At 56.0% G+C, this 13,062-nt stretch overlaps 2 protein-coding genes across 4 annotated transcripts in view; one reads left to right on the top strand and one right to left on the bottom strand.

Moving 5' to 3' along the window:
• PI4KA (phosphatidylinositol 4-kinase alpha) overlaps positions 1-1,357 on the bottom strand; it is a 94,600-nt gene extending 93,243 nt beyond the window's left edge. For 2 of the 3 annotated variants that reach the window (XM_065889924.1, XM_065889923.1), the window contains exon 1: positions 1,176-1,319. In XM_065889924.1, the coding sequence (XP_065745996.1) occupies positions 1,176-1,319 (144 nt within the window). Of the gene's footprint in view, positions 1-1,175 lie in introns of all 3 variants that reach the window. The other variant, XM_065889925.1, reaches the window with a different exon arrangement.
• Positions 1,358-1,662: 305 nt separating this feature from the next.
• SNAP29 (synaptosome associated protein 29) lies at positions 1,663-12,853 on the top strand. The gene is made up of 5 exons (XM_065890465.1): positions 1,663-1,970; positions 6,741-6,937; positions 7,720-7,805; positions 9,243-9,341; positions 12,578-12,853. The coding sequence occupies exons 1-5, from the start codon at positions 1,734-1,736 to the stop codon at positions 12,733-12,735; spliced, it is 777 nt and encodes a 258-aa protein (XP_065746537.1). The 5' UTR covers positions 1,663-1,733; the 3' UTR covers positions 12,736-12,853.
• The last annotated feature ends 209 nt before the right edge of the window (positions 12,854-13,062 follow it).

Here is a 13,062-nt window from a genome sequence, read left to right as displayed (position 1 = left end):
CAGGGGAAAGCAGAGGATCAGACTGGCGAACTGACCTGCCCAGACTCACACGAATGTAAGTGAATGACACAGGATTTAAATTCAGGTGATCTTATGGCTACAGCCCATAGTCTTTCCATTCTATTGTACTCCTCCTTTAACTAGAAGTCAGGCTGGCATCAGTCTCCCAAGACCTGCTCACTGTGCAAGTCTGAGAACCTACAAAGCCAAGGAAGGACAAGGTCACTCTGCCAAGGTGTGTGCAACAGCCTTTTAGCTTCACCTCCCTCACCAGAGCCATAAAACCACTCCCAAGCGCTCTTCTGCTGTCAGACAACGTTCTTTCCATCCACCAGGAAGCTGCAGGGAAGAATAATCCCATCCCTTCGTGCTCACTCATCATCACGACCTGGTGGGGGAGGAAAGCTGCCCTTTACTGTCCACCTACTCTGAGCCTAACTCTGGGCCAGGCACTTTCTGCCTGAACTCATTTAATGCTCAAGAACCACTTCATTTCACAGATAAGGACACAGAAGCTCTGAGGGTTGAAGGAACGTCCAAGACGACATACAGTGACGGTGCAGGGACGTTCCGACTCTAAAAGCTGCGTTTTTCCCACTGTCCCAGGCACTCTTGAGGCTGCCTTTCTCCCAAGATAAGGAACCCCCGGGGCCTGAATTCTTTTCTTCAAACACCCTCTCTCAGCCGGTCTAACGCCCCCTCTAGTCTCAGAGAAAAACAATGCGCAGCAAATGTGCGTCTCAGAAACCGCTTCCAGATACGCTACTTCATCCGCCCTTCACCACTGAGGGCAAAGCGCGGAAAAGCGCCCCTTCCCCGAGGACGGCAACGCCCCAGAGTCAAGAAACAGAAGACAGGGCGAGTGGGGAGCCGACCCCAGGCTCGACCCCGGCCCTCGGCTCTGCCCGCGCCCCCTGCCGCCGCCCCCGCCCGGCGGTGTCACCAGGCGGCCCCGCGGCTCAGCCCGCCCGAGCTCACGGCCCCGCCCGCCACAGGGCCCCAGACCTCCGCCTGCCAGCTCCCCGGCCCTAGGCACCTAGCCGCGCCGGCTCCTCCCTCAAGAGCACCCCGCGCCCCCGGCAGCCAGGACCCCCTCGGCCTCCCGCAGACCCCCGCCCCGCCTCCCGCGCCCCGGGCCCCTCCCCCTGTCAGCCCGCGCCCAGCCGCCGAGCTACCTTCTCCAGGGATGCCGGTCTCTGCACGGCCAGGGAGCGGGCCAGCGACAGGACCGTGTTGAAATAAAAACCCCGTGACGCGCCAGCGCCGGAGCCCGAGCCGGAGCCGCCGCCACCGCCTCCCCGGGCCGCGGCCGCCGCCATCACCGTCCCGCGGCACCGCCCGCCGGCTTCCCTCACCGGGATCTCTACCGCCGAAGCTCACGGCGCAGGCGCGGCTCCATCCGGCCTCCCCGCCACGTGACCTCTCTGTTGCCTACGCAAGCGGGGCGTGGCCTCGGGCAGATCCACCGCTGGGGGGTGCCGGGAGCCGTGCGGCCTGCGGCGGTCGCGAGCGCCGGGCGTGGCCCCCTCCCCCCGATGCGGTGCACGATGGTCGGCTCCGAGGCAGGGCCTCCGCAAGCTTCTGGCGGAAGGAGTTTGCGCGGCGACGGCTACGGGCGTACGGGAGCTTCTGTAGGTTCTCTGAGATACTGCAGCTGCCCCGTGGTCAGAGAGCGCCCCTCGCCTCGGCCGCGCCCGGCTCCTCCCGCCTGCTCCAGGCCGAGCGCTGGCGCCATGTCGGCCTATCCCCGAAGCTACAACCCGTTCGACGACGACGCGGAGGACGAGGGCATCCGGCCGGCGCCGTGGACGGACAACCGCGACCTCGCGGACTGGCCCGGCGCTCCCGCCGACCGGCAGCAGGCCCTGCGGGAGGAGGTGTTGCGCCGGGCCGAGGCCACGGCCGCCAGTACCGGCAGGTCCTTGTCCCTGATGTACGAGTCCGAGAGGATCGGGGTCGCCTCCTCCGAGGTGAGTCCGCGGTCGCCGGGGCTCCTGGGGGCTCGACCGGTCAGCCAGGACGGGTCTTGTACTTTGGTGACTGGACGGTCGGTAACAATCTGTTAGCTACGTAGAGACGCGCGTTTTCACACCCGAAAGGGGCAGTTTGCCCCTGGCGATCTCCTGAGCTTAGTCCACAGGGTTGTTGTTTTTCTACGCCTCGTCAGGGGTCATCTCCACGCTGTTCGGTCCAGGTAAGTAGGGATTCTAGACAGCAGACCCCGGGTTAGGGACGTGGAGGGTCTGTTTCTTTTACACATTCCCTGGACAGAAGCCTGGCCCGTGGCTTCAGCCCTTTCTCCTGGAGTGACCCAGCGAGGACTGTGCCTGCTGGTGTCAAGCGTCCGAGGAGATGGACCTTGGGTTCTTCCCGGCACTGAGCGCTCCTCCGCCTCGCTAGGAGGAGAGTGAAGGTCTTGTCTGCCTGGACACTGCTGAGTGCGCCGGACCCCGAGTCTGGTCGAGTCTAGGGCCTTACGTTTCCTTCCCGATACCGACGAAGATGTCCTGGAGAGACGGGGGCGGTCTGTGACAGTCTGCCGTCCCAGCTTAGCTTCTGCAGTTCTTCTTAACGTCCATAGGTGGTTTCAGAGAGTAGGACCTTGGGTAAGAGCTGTTCTTTCTTAGGCACCACATTCTCGCCTCAGCGTACTAATGAAACAGTTGTGTTGGGCATTTCTTTAGAAAGTTTTTTAAAATGTAATAACCTGTGATTGCTATATCAGGTAAAAATAATTCAATTTAAGCATTTGTAGTTCTGGAAGCTAAAGCATCATGTTCTTCCCTGGGTCTCTTCGTAATTCTTTTCTCTGGGAAAGTTCCCTCTGACCTGGTCACTTACAGTCTTGGACAGTCTTGAGGTCCGTCCCATCATTCTCCCGTTACCACTTCCTTGGGTTATCTCCCTTCCCCACTTCTCCTTATCACCAGATCCCTCAGTGCCCCACCTGCCTGTCTTTAGCCTCATTGAGGAAGTTTTGCTTGTGTCTACTGGATTCCTACATTACAGTCTAAATGGAAAATGTTGACTTAAATTTGGGAGGATTGCCTGAGGTCTTAGGGCCCAGGTGGAGGGGTCACTTGATTAAGGGTCCCAGGCCCAAGGAAGCCAACTAAGGTTTAAAAAGCCATCTTTGGGGACTTTCCTGGTGGTCCAGTAGTTAAGACTGTACTTCCAATGCAGGGGACGCGGGTTCGATCGCTGGTCAGGGAACTAAGATCCCACATGCCAAGCAGCACAGCCAAAAAAAAAAGACATCTTTGGCAACTGAGAACGGGTGAAGTAGGAAATCAGAGTGACAGAAAGTAGAATACTGTGGCAGAGGATACCCTGGAATCTGGCTTCTAAGGCTAAGGTGTAGATAGGAGGAGGAGGAGGGACTTCCCAAGGAAGAGAAGAGTCACGCAAAGGCACTGGCCCAACGCCACAGCTCCTGAGCAGGAAAGTGTCGCCCAGGAAGCCTTCCAGGAAAGGGCCTGGAGGAGGAGCTTAGGACCCAGTACAGTCAGAGGGAAGGTCAGGAGTGCCAAAAACACAGAGGATAACGTTGTTTCATAAGGATTGTGGTGACAAACCCCATGCTGCCCCCAAAGTTCCTTCTTTCCTATAATGGGGACCATGAGAGCAAAGGCAGAGTGGCACCTCAGGCCGTGAGGCAAAGGCAGAGTGGCACCTCAGGCCGTGAGGCTTGGCATGGCCAAGCCAGGTGTTGCTGTGAGAGGTACGGTATGATCATGACTGAGCAGGTGACAGGCTCTGTCATCAGTGCGATTACACATGGAATTTTTCCAGGATTGAATCAGTTCTCAATTATTGGAGGCCCTGGGAGGCAGGAATGGTCAGCACCCCCGTCTCCACCCTACCCCATAATCTCCAAGTTGTCTTACTGTCTTTGAATCCCTTTCATCGCTCTTTCATTCCCCTGGGGGATTTGGGGGGGGGGGTTGGTGGTGAGCTCTGTCCCAGCAGACCCCAATCACCACTAAACTAACCTCCTAACTTAGACAGGTGCCCGTCACATACCCAGCTGAGAGGTGCCGAAACAGGACACATGTTTTAGACACTGAGGACTTGACTTTTTTAGGCCCAGCGTGGCAGCAGCAGGAAAGTTACTTAGTCAGGTCACCTCTAGTGAAGGAGAGCTGCCCTTCTCCTGAGAAACCTGTAGGGTTCACCTCTCTGGAAGGCTCTCGCCTCAGGTCCTGACCCCACAGGATAGAGGAGAGGTGGGTCGGCCTGGGGAGCACAGTGCAGAACCATAGAGGCTTTTCCACTTCTCAGGCATGATTTGTTTCTTCTTTTCTTTCCCTAAGGTATAATTTTTGTGAAGTGATAATCTAGTCACAGGGTTCAAAATTGAGATGATACAGAAGGCTGTGAAGGCTGCTCCCACCCGCTGCTCCCCTACCCCCTGCCACTCACCTTCTGTTCCTGCAGTGTCCCTGTGGAGATATTCTGTGTATAAAAACATGCTTAGGGCTTCCCTTGTGGCGCAGTGGTTGAGAGTCCGCCTGCCGATGCAGGGGATGCGGGTTTGTGCCCCGGTCCGGGAAGATCCCACATGCCGCAGAGCGGCTGGGCCCGTGAGCCATGGCTGCTGAGCCTGTGCATCCGGAGCCTGTGCTCCGCAGCGGGAGAGGCCACAACGGTGAGAGGCCCGTGTACCACAAAAAAACAAAAAAAAATGCTTATACTTATCTTTTTCTTTTTTTTTATAATTTTAACTTAAGCAGAAGTGTTCTTTTTTTTTTTTTTTTTTGGCCACGCCGAGTGGCTTGTGGGATCCTAGTTCCCCAACCAGGGATTGAGCCCAGCCCAGCAGTGGAAGCGCAGAGTCCTAACCATTGGACTGCCAGGGAAGTCCCATGCTCTTTCTGCGTCGTGGTCCCTCTAGTGGATGGCTTCTGTTTCTGCGACCAGTCCCCTAATGGTTTGCCTGTTTGTGTCCCACGTGGACGCAGTCTTCATGTGCCCTTTCACCACCCTGGCCAAGGAGACTGCCTGCCCCCTCTGGCTGCTGAGCACGCGCCAGTGATGTTTTGTGGGGCCCAGGGTCTCAGTTCAGGGAGTCCAGCAACAAACCTTGGATGAGGGCCTGAGTGGCCAGCTTGGTTAGCATCAGCGGAAAGGGAGTCGGGCCAGGATGCTCTCAGCAGCCCGGCCAGCACATCCTGCACACGGTCTCGTGTGGGGCCCCCTCACCTCATTGAGTCTTTCCAGCACTCGACAGTCGCCAAACCCTGCTAGGCCTTCAGTTCAGAGAGGTGGGCCACATGGGGACGGACACCTCTGCAGCCTGGGAACGGAGGCCATCACAGCTCTCTGTTCTGGGTGTCCCCGTGAGTTGGGGTGGTGCCCTCATCCTCTGGGCAGACCCGTCCCCTCTCCAGGTGAGGGGCTGTACTGACCAGAGCCTCCCCTCCAAGGCAGCCCGGGCTGGTTCTGACGCAGCCAGAGTTCTTAGCACAACCCTATCCTGAAGCAGAAGCTGATGGAGGAAGAGGATCAGCTGCTCGGTTAAGTAATTCCCAGTAGATTTTATAAAGGATCAGTGATTGAATTCAACTGTTGAAAAGTTCTAGGATCAAACTTGCTGGCTTCTTAGCTGTGAGGCACCTTGTGAGGCCGGGTCTTTACCGTCCAGGCAGGTCGTACATCCCACACCAGCGCCGTGGCATCTGGCTGTGTCTGCTGCTCCTTCCTAAAATGTCCACCCGTGGCCTCCATGGTGTCTGGGAGACCTTGCTTTGCTGACCAGGAGTTGTGCTAGGGAAGCCCAGGGGCTGTCTGCTCTGCAGCCTTCTGCCTCTGAGAGTGAGAAGTGCTGTTTAGAGGTGTTGTGGGGGTCCCCAAGAGCACCCTCAGGTTTAACGATTCCCTAGAAGGACTCAGAATTAGTAGAGCTGTTATACTCACGGTTGTGGTTTGTTACAGCAAAAGGATGCAGATTAAAATCCTCAAGGGAGACAAGCTGGTGGGCAGAGTCCAGGAGAGCAAGCACAGCTTCCCGTTGTCCCCTCTCTGTGGAGTTGTGTGTGCAGCCTGCACTCCCCCCACTGTGACGTGTGACATCCCGGAGGCACGGCTGCCTGCCTGGCTGACTAGAGTCTCCAGCCCCTCCAGAGGTCACACTGTGTGGCTCAAGGCCCCCCACCCTGTAAACCACATTGCTGGTGCAGACTGTCAGGCTGACCTGAGGACTCTGGGAAGCAAAGTCACTCTTCAGGCTAATACGAGGGCAAGGAGCCAGACAAGGCCTTTCTCGGGAACACACGGTATGAGCGGCCCGGGCAGCCTGCACATGCAGCAAGGGGCACCAACCTTTGCCTTTGGTGGTTCTCTTGCCACCTAAGACCACTCTACACTGTCACTCCTGCCGGGACGGAGCCCCGCATTCAAGCATGTTCCCCGCCAGCTCCTGCGTCCCTGCTGGTGCGTATGTGTGTCATGCTCCCTGGGAAGGGGAGCGACATTGATGGGGGTAACTCTCAAGTTTCTAGATTCAGCGTATCGACTCCAGATCGACCTCTGCCTGTTGGTTGTTCAAAACCAGAGTTTAATCGCAATCAGGACAAGACACTTAATGCTGGCACCTTCCCCTCCAGAGCTCGGGCGGGACTCAGGTTAGGGTGGGGGCTGCGCCATCCCCAAGTGCTGGCTGAGGATTTACAGAGAGCCTTCCTCTGCGGGTGACGGGGAGCTACAGAAAGTGCAATGCCATCACGTCTCATCCTCCCTAGGAACTCGTGCGCCAGCGAGGGGCCTTGGAGCGCACAGAGAAGATGGTGGACAAGATGGAGCAGGATCTGAAGACCAGCCAGAAGCACATCAACAGCATCAAGAGTGTGTTCGGAGGGCTCATGAATTACTTCAGATCCAAACCCTCAGAGACCCCACCTGTGCAGAATGGCACCCTTGCCCCCCAGCCCAGCAGCAGGTGAGCAGTGCCCGTCTGGCCGGAGCAAAGCAGCAGAGGGGGGTTTAGTGCGGGTGGCCGAGCCTTTCAGGACACTTCTCATGCCTTAAAGAGACCAAAGGACCCTGAAAGTTACTCACTGGGAGGGATTTGTCTTCAGACATTTTGAAACAAGAAGCGTTCTCCACTGCTCTTGATTGTGTGATGTGACCGCTGTTCAGTCTGCAAACTCTGCGTGAATTGGGTCTCCATAAATTACTGCTCCTGGTAATTTGAAAGAGAGAATGTTCACTCTAATTAGTATAAATGTGACTCACTTCACAGAATTTTTGCTTTAAAAAGTTTTCATGTCCAGCTTCCCCATATCTAATTCAAGTTGCCCATTGATTATCATTTTAAAATCAGAGATTATTTTCCTCAAAATTTTTGGCTAGAGGTATAATAAAATCATACTGCAATTTTGGCTGGCATATAAATGCCATGTTTTCAAACGTAAAATAATTCAGTTTCTGCTAAAACGTGATTGTTGCTCATATGTTAGATCGTTGTATCTGTCTTTTATTGTAAAGACAATATCACCACATTACAGAAAATCTACACCTTACCTACCGTAACACAAAGAATGTAGGTTGCTCCCCTTATTCAGTGTTTTCATAATTGCAGTTAGAATATTCATTTGGCTTTGTATCTTGGTCAGAAGAGGCATTTGATTTTCTCACATGGGCACTGTTAGAAAAGACTGCACTGTCACAGGTGCTTTTCCTTTCTAAAAGCTTTCTTCTTCTCGTAACTTTTATCCAAAGGTTGAAAGAAGGCATAAGTACAAGTAAAGACCAGGAGGCACAGTACCAGGCCAGCCACCCAAACCTCAGGAAGCTCAATGACTCAGGTCAGTGCTCCCGCCCACACCTGGGTTCTGCGGGGACACCTTGCACTGGGTAGGGGCGTCAGGGGCCTCAGTGCCTCTCTCAGGGAGCAGGGGGTGTGCGTTATGGCAGGTTCAGCCCTGCTCCCCCATGGAGGGAGGGATAAGGGAGTGGGAGCCTGGCCTGTATAGCTCTGAGATCTTCAGGCAGGGAAACACCTGTGCTGAGTAGGATATGACCCCCCGGACATCCACGGCTTAATCCCCAGGCCCCAGGAATATGTCAGGTCACATGGCAAAAGGGGAATCGTGGTCACAGAGGGAAGTACAGTTGTTGATCGGCTGACTTGAGGTGGGGAGATTATCCTGGGTTTTCCGGTTGGACCCAGTGAAATCGCAAAGGTCCTTTGCAAGTGGGAAGGAGGCAGAGGAGAGAGTGATGGAGTGAGAGGTTTGAAGGTGTGGGGCTGCTGGCTCTCGGGTGGAGGAGGGGCCGCTGCTAAGGATTGACCTCCAGGGGCTGGAAGGGGCCAGGAATCAGATTCTCCCTAAGTGCCTCCAGGGGAACCAACCCCACTGACACCTGGGTCTGAGGCCAGGGAGACCCAGGTTGGACGTCTGACTTCCAGAACCAAAGGATGGTTTGTGGTATTTTGTTGCAGTGACAGAAGGAGGCTAACGTAGCCCCCGAGCCCCAGTGGGCGCAGAAGCGGCCGTGTGGACAAGGAGTGTGAGATAGGAGGTGTTTTGTGTCAGATCGTCCCATTAATATCAAATGATGGGCCCAGAAACATCCCTCATCTGGAAAGGAATCAAGGCCTCCTGGGGGCTCTGTCGACCCCTAGAGAGCCAGGCACATTGGAAGTAACCAGATGCTTCCTGTGCCGCCTGCGGGCACAGCCGAAGGGAGGCTTGGCGGAGGAGGGCCAGGAGGTTCATCTGGGAAGGCAAAAGCCGCAGAGGAAGTGGGAGAAGACTGTGCGCTGAGGGGCTTCCGTAGGCCATGCTGAAGGAGAGACCCCAAGTCTAGAAAGAGATGGTCCCCAGAAGACATAACCTGGGTGACAGGGCTTTTCTGTGTGCATTTGGAAACTGAGGTTCAGAGAAGATTTCTGGGGGTAAATGTGCATCATTTAACGTTTCTTTTTCCGGAGCCTGTGTGGGTTTGCGTGGTGGCTGCTCCAACTGCCATACCATTACGTGCATGAATCTCTTTCCTGAGCTCGAGGGTCCGTGGCTGACCAGGTGACCCATAGGCTGGGGTTCTTTGATCTCCAAGGGGCTGCCCTCAGGAAGTGTCTCCCTCCCGCCCCTTCCCTGTCCCCTGCCTGCCTCTCTCAGTGGCCTCAGAACCAACCGCCTTAGTCCTTCCACCCGTTTTCCAGATTAAGATGACTTTTGTGAAGCGGCATTTCAAGTGTGTCAGTTAACCGTCCTCCTGGTGTTTCTTTGTCAACTCAGACTCCATCCCTGGAGGGGCCGATTCTGCCATGAGCTCCGAGGCTTACCCAAGGAACCCGCACCTGCGCACCTGTCACCAGAGGATTGACAGCAACCTCGGTAAGACCAGAGCACCGCCACCAGCACCACGGCTTGTGTGCGCTGGGGCCCCCCGTTGTCCACCCCTGCACACACACACACACACACACACACACACACGTGCGCGTGTGCAACATCCCAGCCCCTCACCCTCTCTGGGGTCTGCCCGCTTGTCTCCGTCCCCACCTCTTGTCTGGGAGGTGACAGTGACAGGGTCAGGGTCTGGGGACTACCCTGTGCAGCCTGGGCTCTGCCCACCCCCCTCACCACCCGGCCATGCCACCCTGCTTCCTCCGTGTGCCCTGGGCTCGGGCAGGGTCAGGTGAGCAAAACTGGAAGGCTCGCGGGAGGCGGCCCAGCAGGTCAGGCATACATGGGGCCAGCAGCACCTTGGCCACGTGGCCAGGCACCCTGCTTCCTGGGCCTCAGGCTCCAGGGCGCCCTGTTGTAACCACATACCTGCTGGCTTCTCTGGTGTCTCCCTAACCAGTCTCCAGAAACACAGGAGAAGTTCAGTTTTGTCCCTACTTTACACCCAGGGCCCAGAAGGCGAGAATGGAGAGAGGAGGGGGTTATTTGCAGTCGGGTGGAGGAGTTGGCCCCTCAGCAGCCCCCTCTGACCTTTGCTCCCTGCGTGTGAACCTCCCCCATGGCCACCCAGGTCACTTGCCAACCCTCCTTCCCCTTAGGGGATGGCAAAGAGGGTGAGACAGAAAGGAATGCTTCCCCTGCTCTCTCCTCCCAGGGGACGCAGGCCCCCAGCTCTCCCAGGGCAGTGCCCACTCCAGCAGCCCGGGCTACTGGTACAGACAACACGTAAGGCAGACCCACATCCTTTATTTAACCTTCATTTAACCTTTGTTTCTTAGCACATAGACTCATTGTAGAAAACTGTGAAGTGAGGCAAGTGCCCTAAGGAAACCAATACCCAAATTCCACCGTCCAGCAGTGACAACTGCTTTGGTGTCATTCCTTCTGTTTCTCCACCCTGAACCTCAACTGCTCTCTGCCCTTGGAGCCCAGGGGCACCCCGGAGGTCACTGCTTGCTTGTCCTCTGGACTTGGCCCTGGAGCCAAAGGCATCAGGCAGAGGGTGTATCTGCCAGGCCTGACTCCAGAGAAACACAGGGACTGGCGGGCCCTCCGTCCTCCCCACCAAAGGTTTCCCCACCAAGAAAGGCTGGCACTGGTGCCTGCTGGAGGGAAGACCTATTGCAGGGGGCGAGATTCAGGAATGCAGGGAGTGCAGCAGGAAGAAGACCAAGGACAGCCTACCCCAGAGGCTGAGGGTGTGCATTGGGTCGGCAGGGTGAGCGGGACACAGAGCAGCGCAGGGGACCCCAGCACGGCCGTCCATGGTCCCTGCTGATAGGGCCACACGACTGCCCCGGGCAGGTCCCTCTGCCTCTTGGACGCCCGGCCCTGCTGGCGGTCCCTTGCCAGGTGGCCCTCCCTGATCCAGCTTCTCACCCCAGTGCAGCTCCTTGTGGGTCCCAAGCCGTCCCAGCTGCCGGCAGCTCCCTGAGACCTGGGTGTCCTTACAGCTGTCAGTGTCCATGGGATACAGGGGCACAGGCTTTCTTTTCTTTTCGTTGTTTTTGTTGCGTTGGGTCTTTGTTGCTGCACGCCGGCTTTCTCTAGTTGCAGAGAGCGGGGGCTACTTTTTTTTTTTTTTTTTACGGTACACGGGCCTCTCACCGCTGTGGCCCCTCCCGCTGTGGAGCACAGGCTCCAGACACGCAGGCCCAGCGGCCATGGCCCACGGGCCCAGCCGCTCCGCGGCACACGGGATCCTCCCGGACTGGGGCACGAACCCGCATCCCCTGCATCAGCAGGTGGACTCCCAACCACTGCGCCACCAGGGAAGCCCCAGGGGCTACTCTTTGTTGCGGTGCACAGGCTTCTCATTGCGGTGGCTTCTCTTGTTGCAGAGCACGGGCTCTAGGCATGCAGGCTTCAGTAGTTGTGGCACGCGGGCTCAATAGTTGTGGCACATGGGCTTAGTTGCTCTGTGGCACGTGGGATCTTCCTGGACCAGGAATCGAACGCGTGTCCCCTGCATTGGCAGATGGATTCTTTTTTTTTTTTTTGTGGTACGCGGGCCTCTCACTGTTGTGGCCTCTCCCGTTGTGGAGCACAGGCTCCGGACGTGCAGGCTCAGCGGCCATGGCTCATGGGCCCAGCCGCTCTGCAGCATGTGGGATCTTCCCGGACTGGGGCACGAACCCACGTCCCCTGCATCGGCAGGCAGACACTCAACCACTGCACCACCAGGGAAGCCCTGGCAGATGGATTCTTAACCACTGCGCCACTAGGGAAGTCCCAGTAAGACCATTTCTAAAAAATCTGATTCTGCTTAGATTTATGGTGCCATTGCCAACTATTTGTGTATTTTGACCTTTTTCACTTAATATTTTATCTTTAACTTAGTGAAAAGGCTTACAAAGCACCACCTCTTCTGTTTTCCCCCAGCTCTTTCCTAGTAAAAGGGCAGAAAGCAGCTCTGGGTGTGACCCCGTCCCCATACCCTGTGCACATGCACACACACATTCAGGGCACACACATGCACACACACACACACACACACAGGGAAGGGGCTTTATATTCATCTGGACAGAGTCAGTCACGTCACGACTCCCCTCTGCGGTCTGCACAGCCCCATCAGGGGACCCCGGGCCCCTTGGCTGGTCTCCTCCCCACTCATGGTCAGTTCTTTCTTTGTCACTGTGCTAAGGAAGCCCTTCACATACTCGAGGCTGACCATGGTCTTATAGAATTTATTTCTCTTAAAAATGAATTGAGATTGATTTTTACAACTTTTTTAAAAGAAGGGAAATACTTATTATAAAGACTGGAAAAGCCTGAGGTGTATCTCAGATGTGTTTCCAAATGGGGATCTTCCTCTTTGCCACTCTGGACCTGTGCTTGACCCAGCTTTAGGGAGCTGGGGATGTAAGGTTCAAAGGCAGCTGAAAGGTGTGTGGCTCTATATGAATTTCTAAAATAAACACTGTGTACTAACAGTGGGTGTCCTGGTGGGTGGCAGGGAGGAGTGGCTTTCCTGTTAAGCGCTACTGCTTTCTCTTCACTTGCACATGTTTTGGAGCATGTAACCAATGCCCTGGCATCTGGCCTGTCTTCCAGGAAAGAGGGGTCAGTGACTGCAGTGCTGCCGAGCCCATGGGGGGAGCATCTGGGGTTGCAGGTCCCGATGCTGTGACTTGGCTCAGGCCCATGTGTGCTCTCCTGTCCCACAGATGAGCTGTCCGTGGGCCTGGTCCGGCTGAAGGACATTGCCCTGGGGATGCAGACAGAGATTGAGGAGCAGGACGACATTCTTGACCGGCTCACAACCAAGGTGGACAAGTTAGACGTCAACATCAAGAGCACAGAGAGGAAAGTTCGGCAGCTTTGAAGACGGAGGCGGATTTCCACTCCATCGTGATGAAAAGATTTGAAAGGTCTTCTTTTAAACGCCCAAGAAATTTCAGTTATTACTTTAGAATGTGATTTCACATGTGTTTGCAAATGTTGTAAGAGTGGGTCTCAAAAGAGGTTTTGTTGTAGAGAAAGCATGTGCCCCACTTCTCTGAGGGCCCTGACTGGAGGTGTGCGGGCAGAGTGGTGGTCATGCCGGCCTCTGCTTCCGTCTGCTGTGTTTCTCGTCCCCAGGCCTCTGTGAGGTAGAGCGCTGAGGGCCATGTGACCCGTGTTTGTGGGCATCCTTCTCCCCCCGACCTCC

The sequence above is a fragment of the Phocoena phocoena genome, chromosome 13 (assembly GCF_963924675.1).
Source record: "Phocoena phocoena chromosome 13, mPhoPho1.1, whole genome shotgun sequence".
NCBI lineage: Eukaryota > Metazoa > Chordata > Mammalia > Artiodactyla > Phocoenidae > Phocoena > Phocoena phocoena.
Note: the sequence above shows the minus strand (reverse complement) of the source record. Positions and strands in the feature narration are given on the sequence as shown.

Coding starts and splice junctions, on each gene's coding strand:
- SNAP29 (XM_065890465.1), top strand. CDS start 1,734: ATGTCGGCCTATCCCCGAAGCTACAACCCGTTCGACGACGACGCGGAG. Junction 1,971..6,740: donor TCGGGGTCGCCTCCTCCGAG/GTGAGTCCGCGG, acceptor CATCCTCCCTAG/GAACTCGTGCGCCAGCGAGG. Junction 9,342..12,577: donor GAGGATTGACAGCAACCTCG/GTAAGACCAGAG, acceptor CCTGTCCCACAG/ATGAGCTGTCCGTGGGCCTG.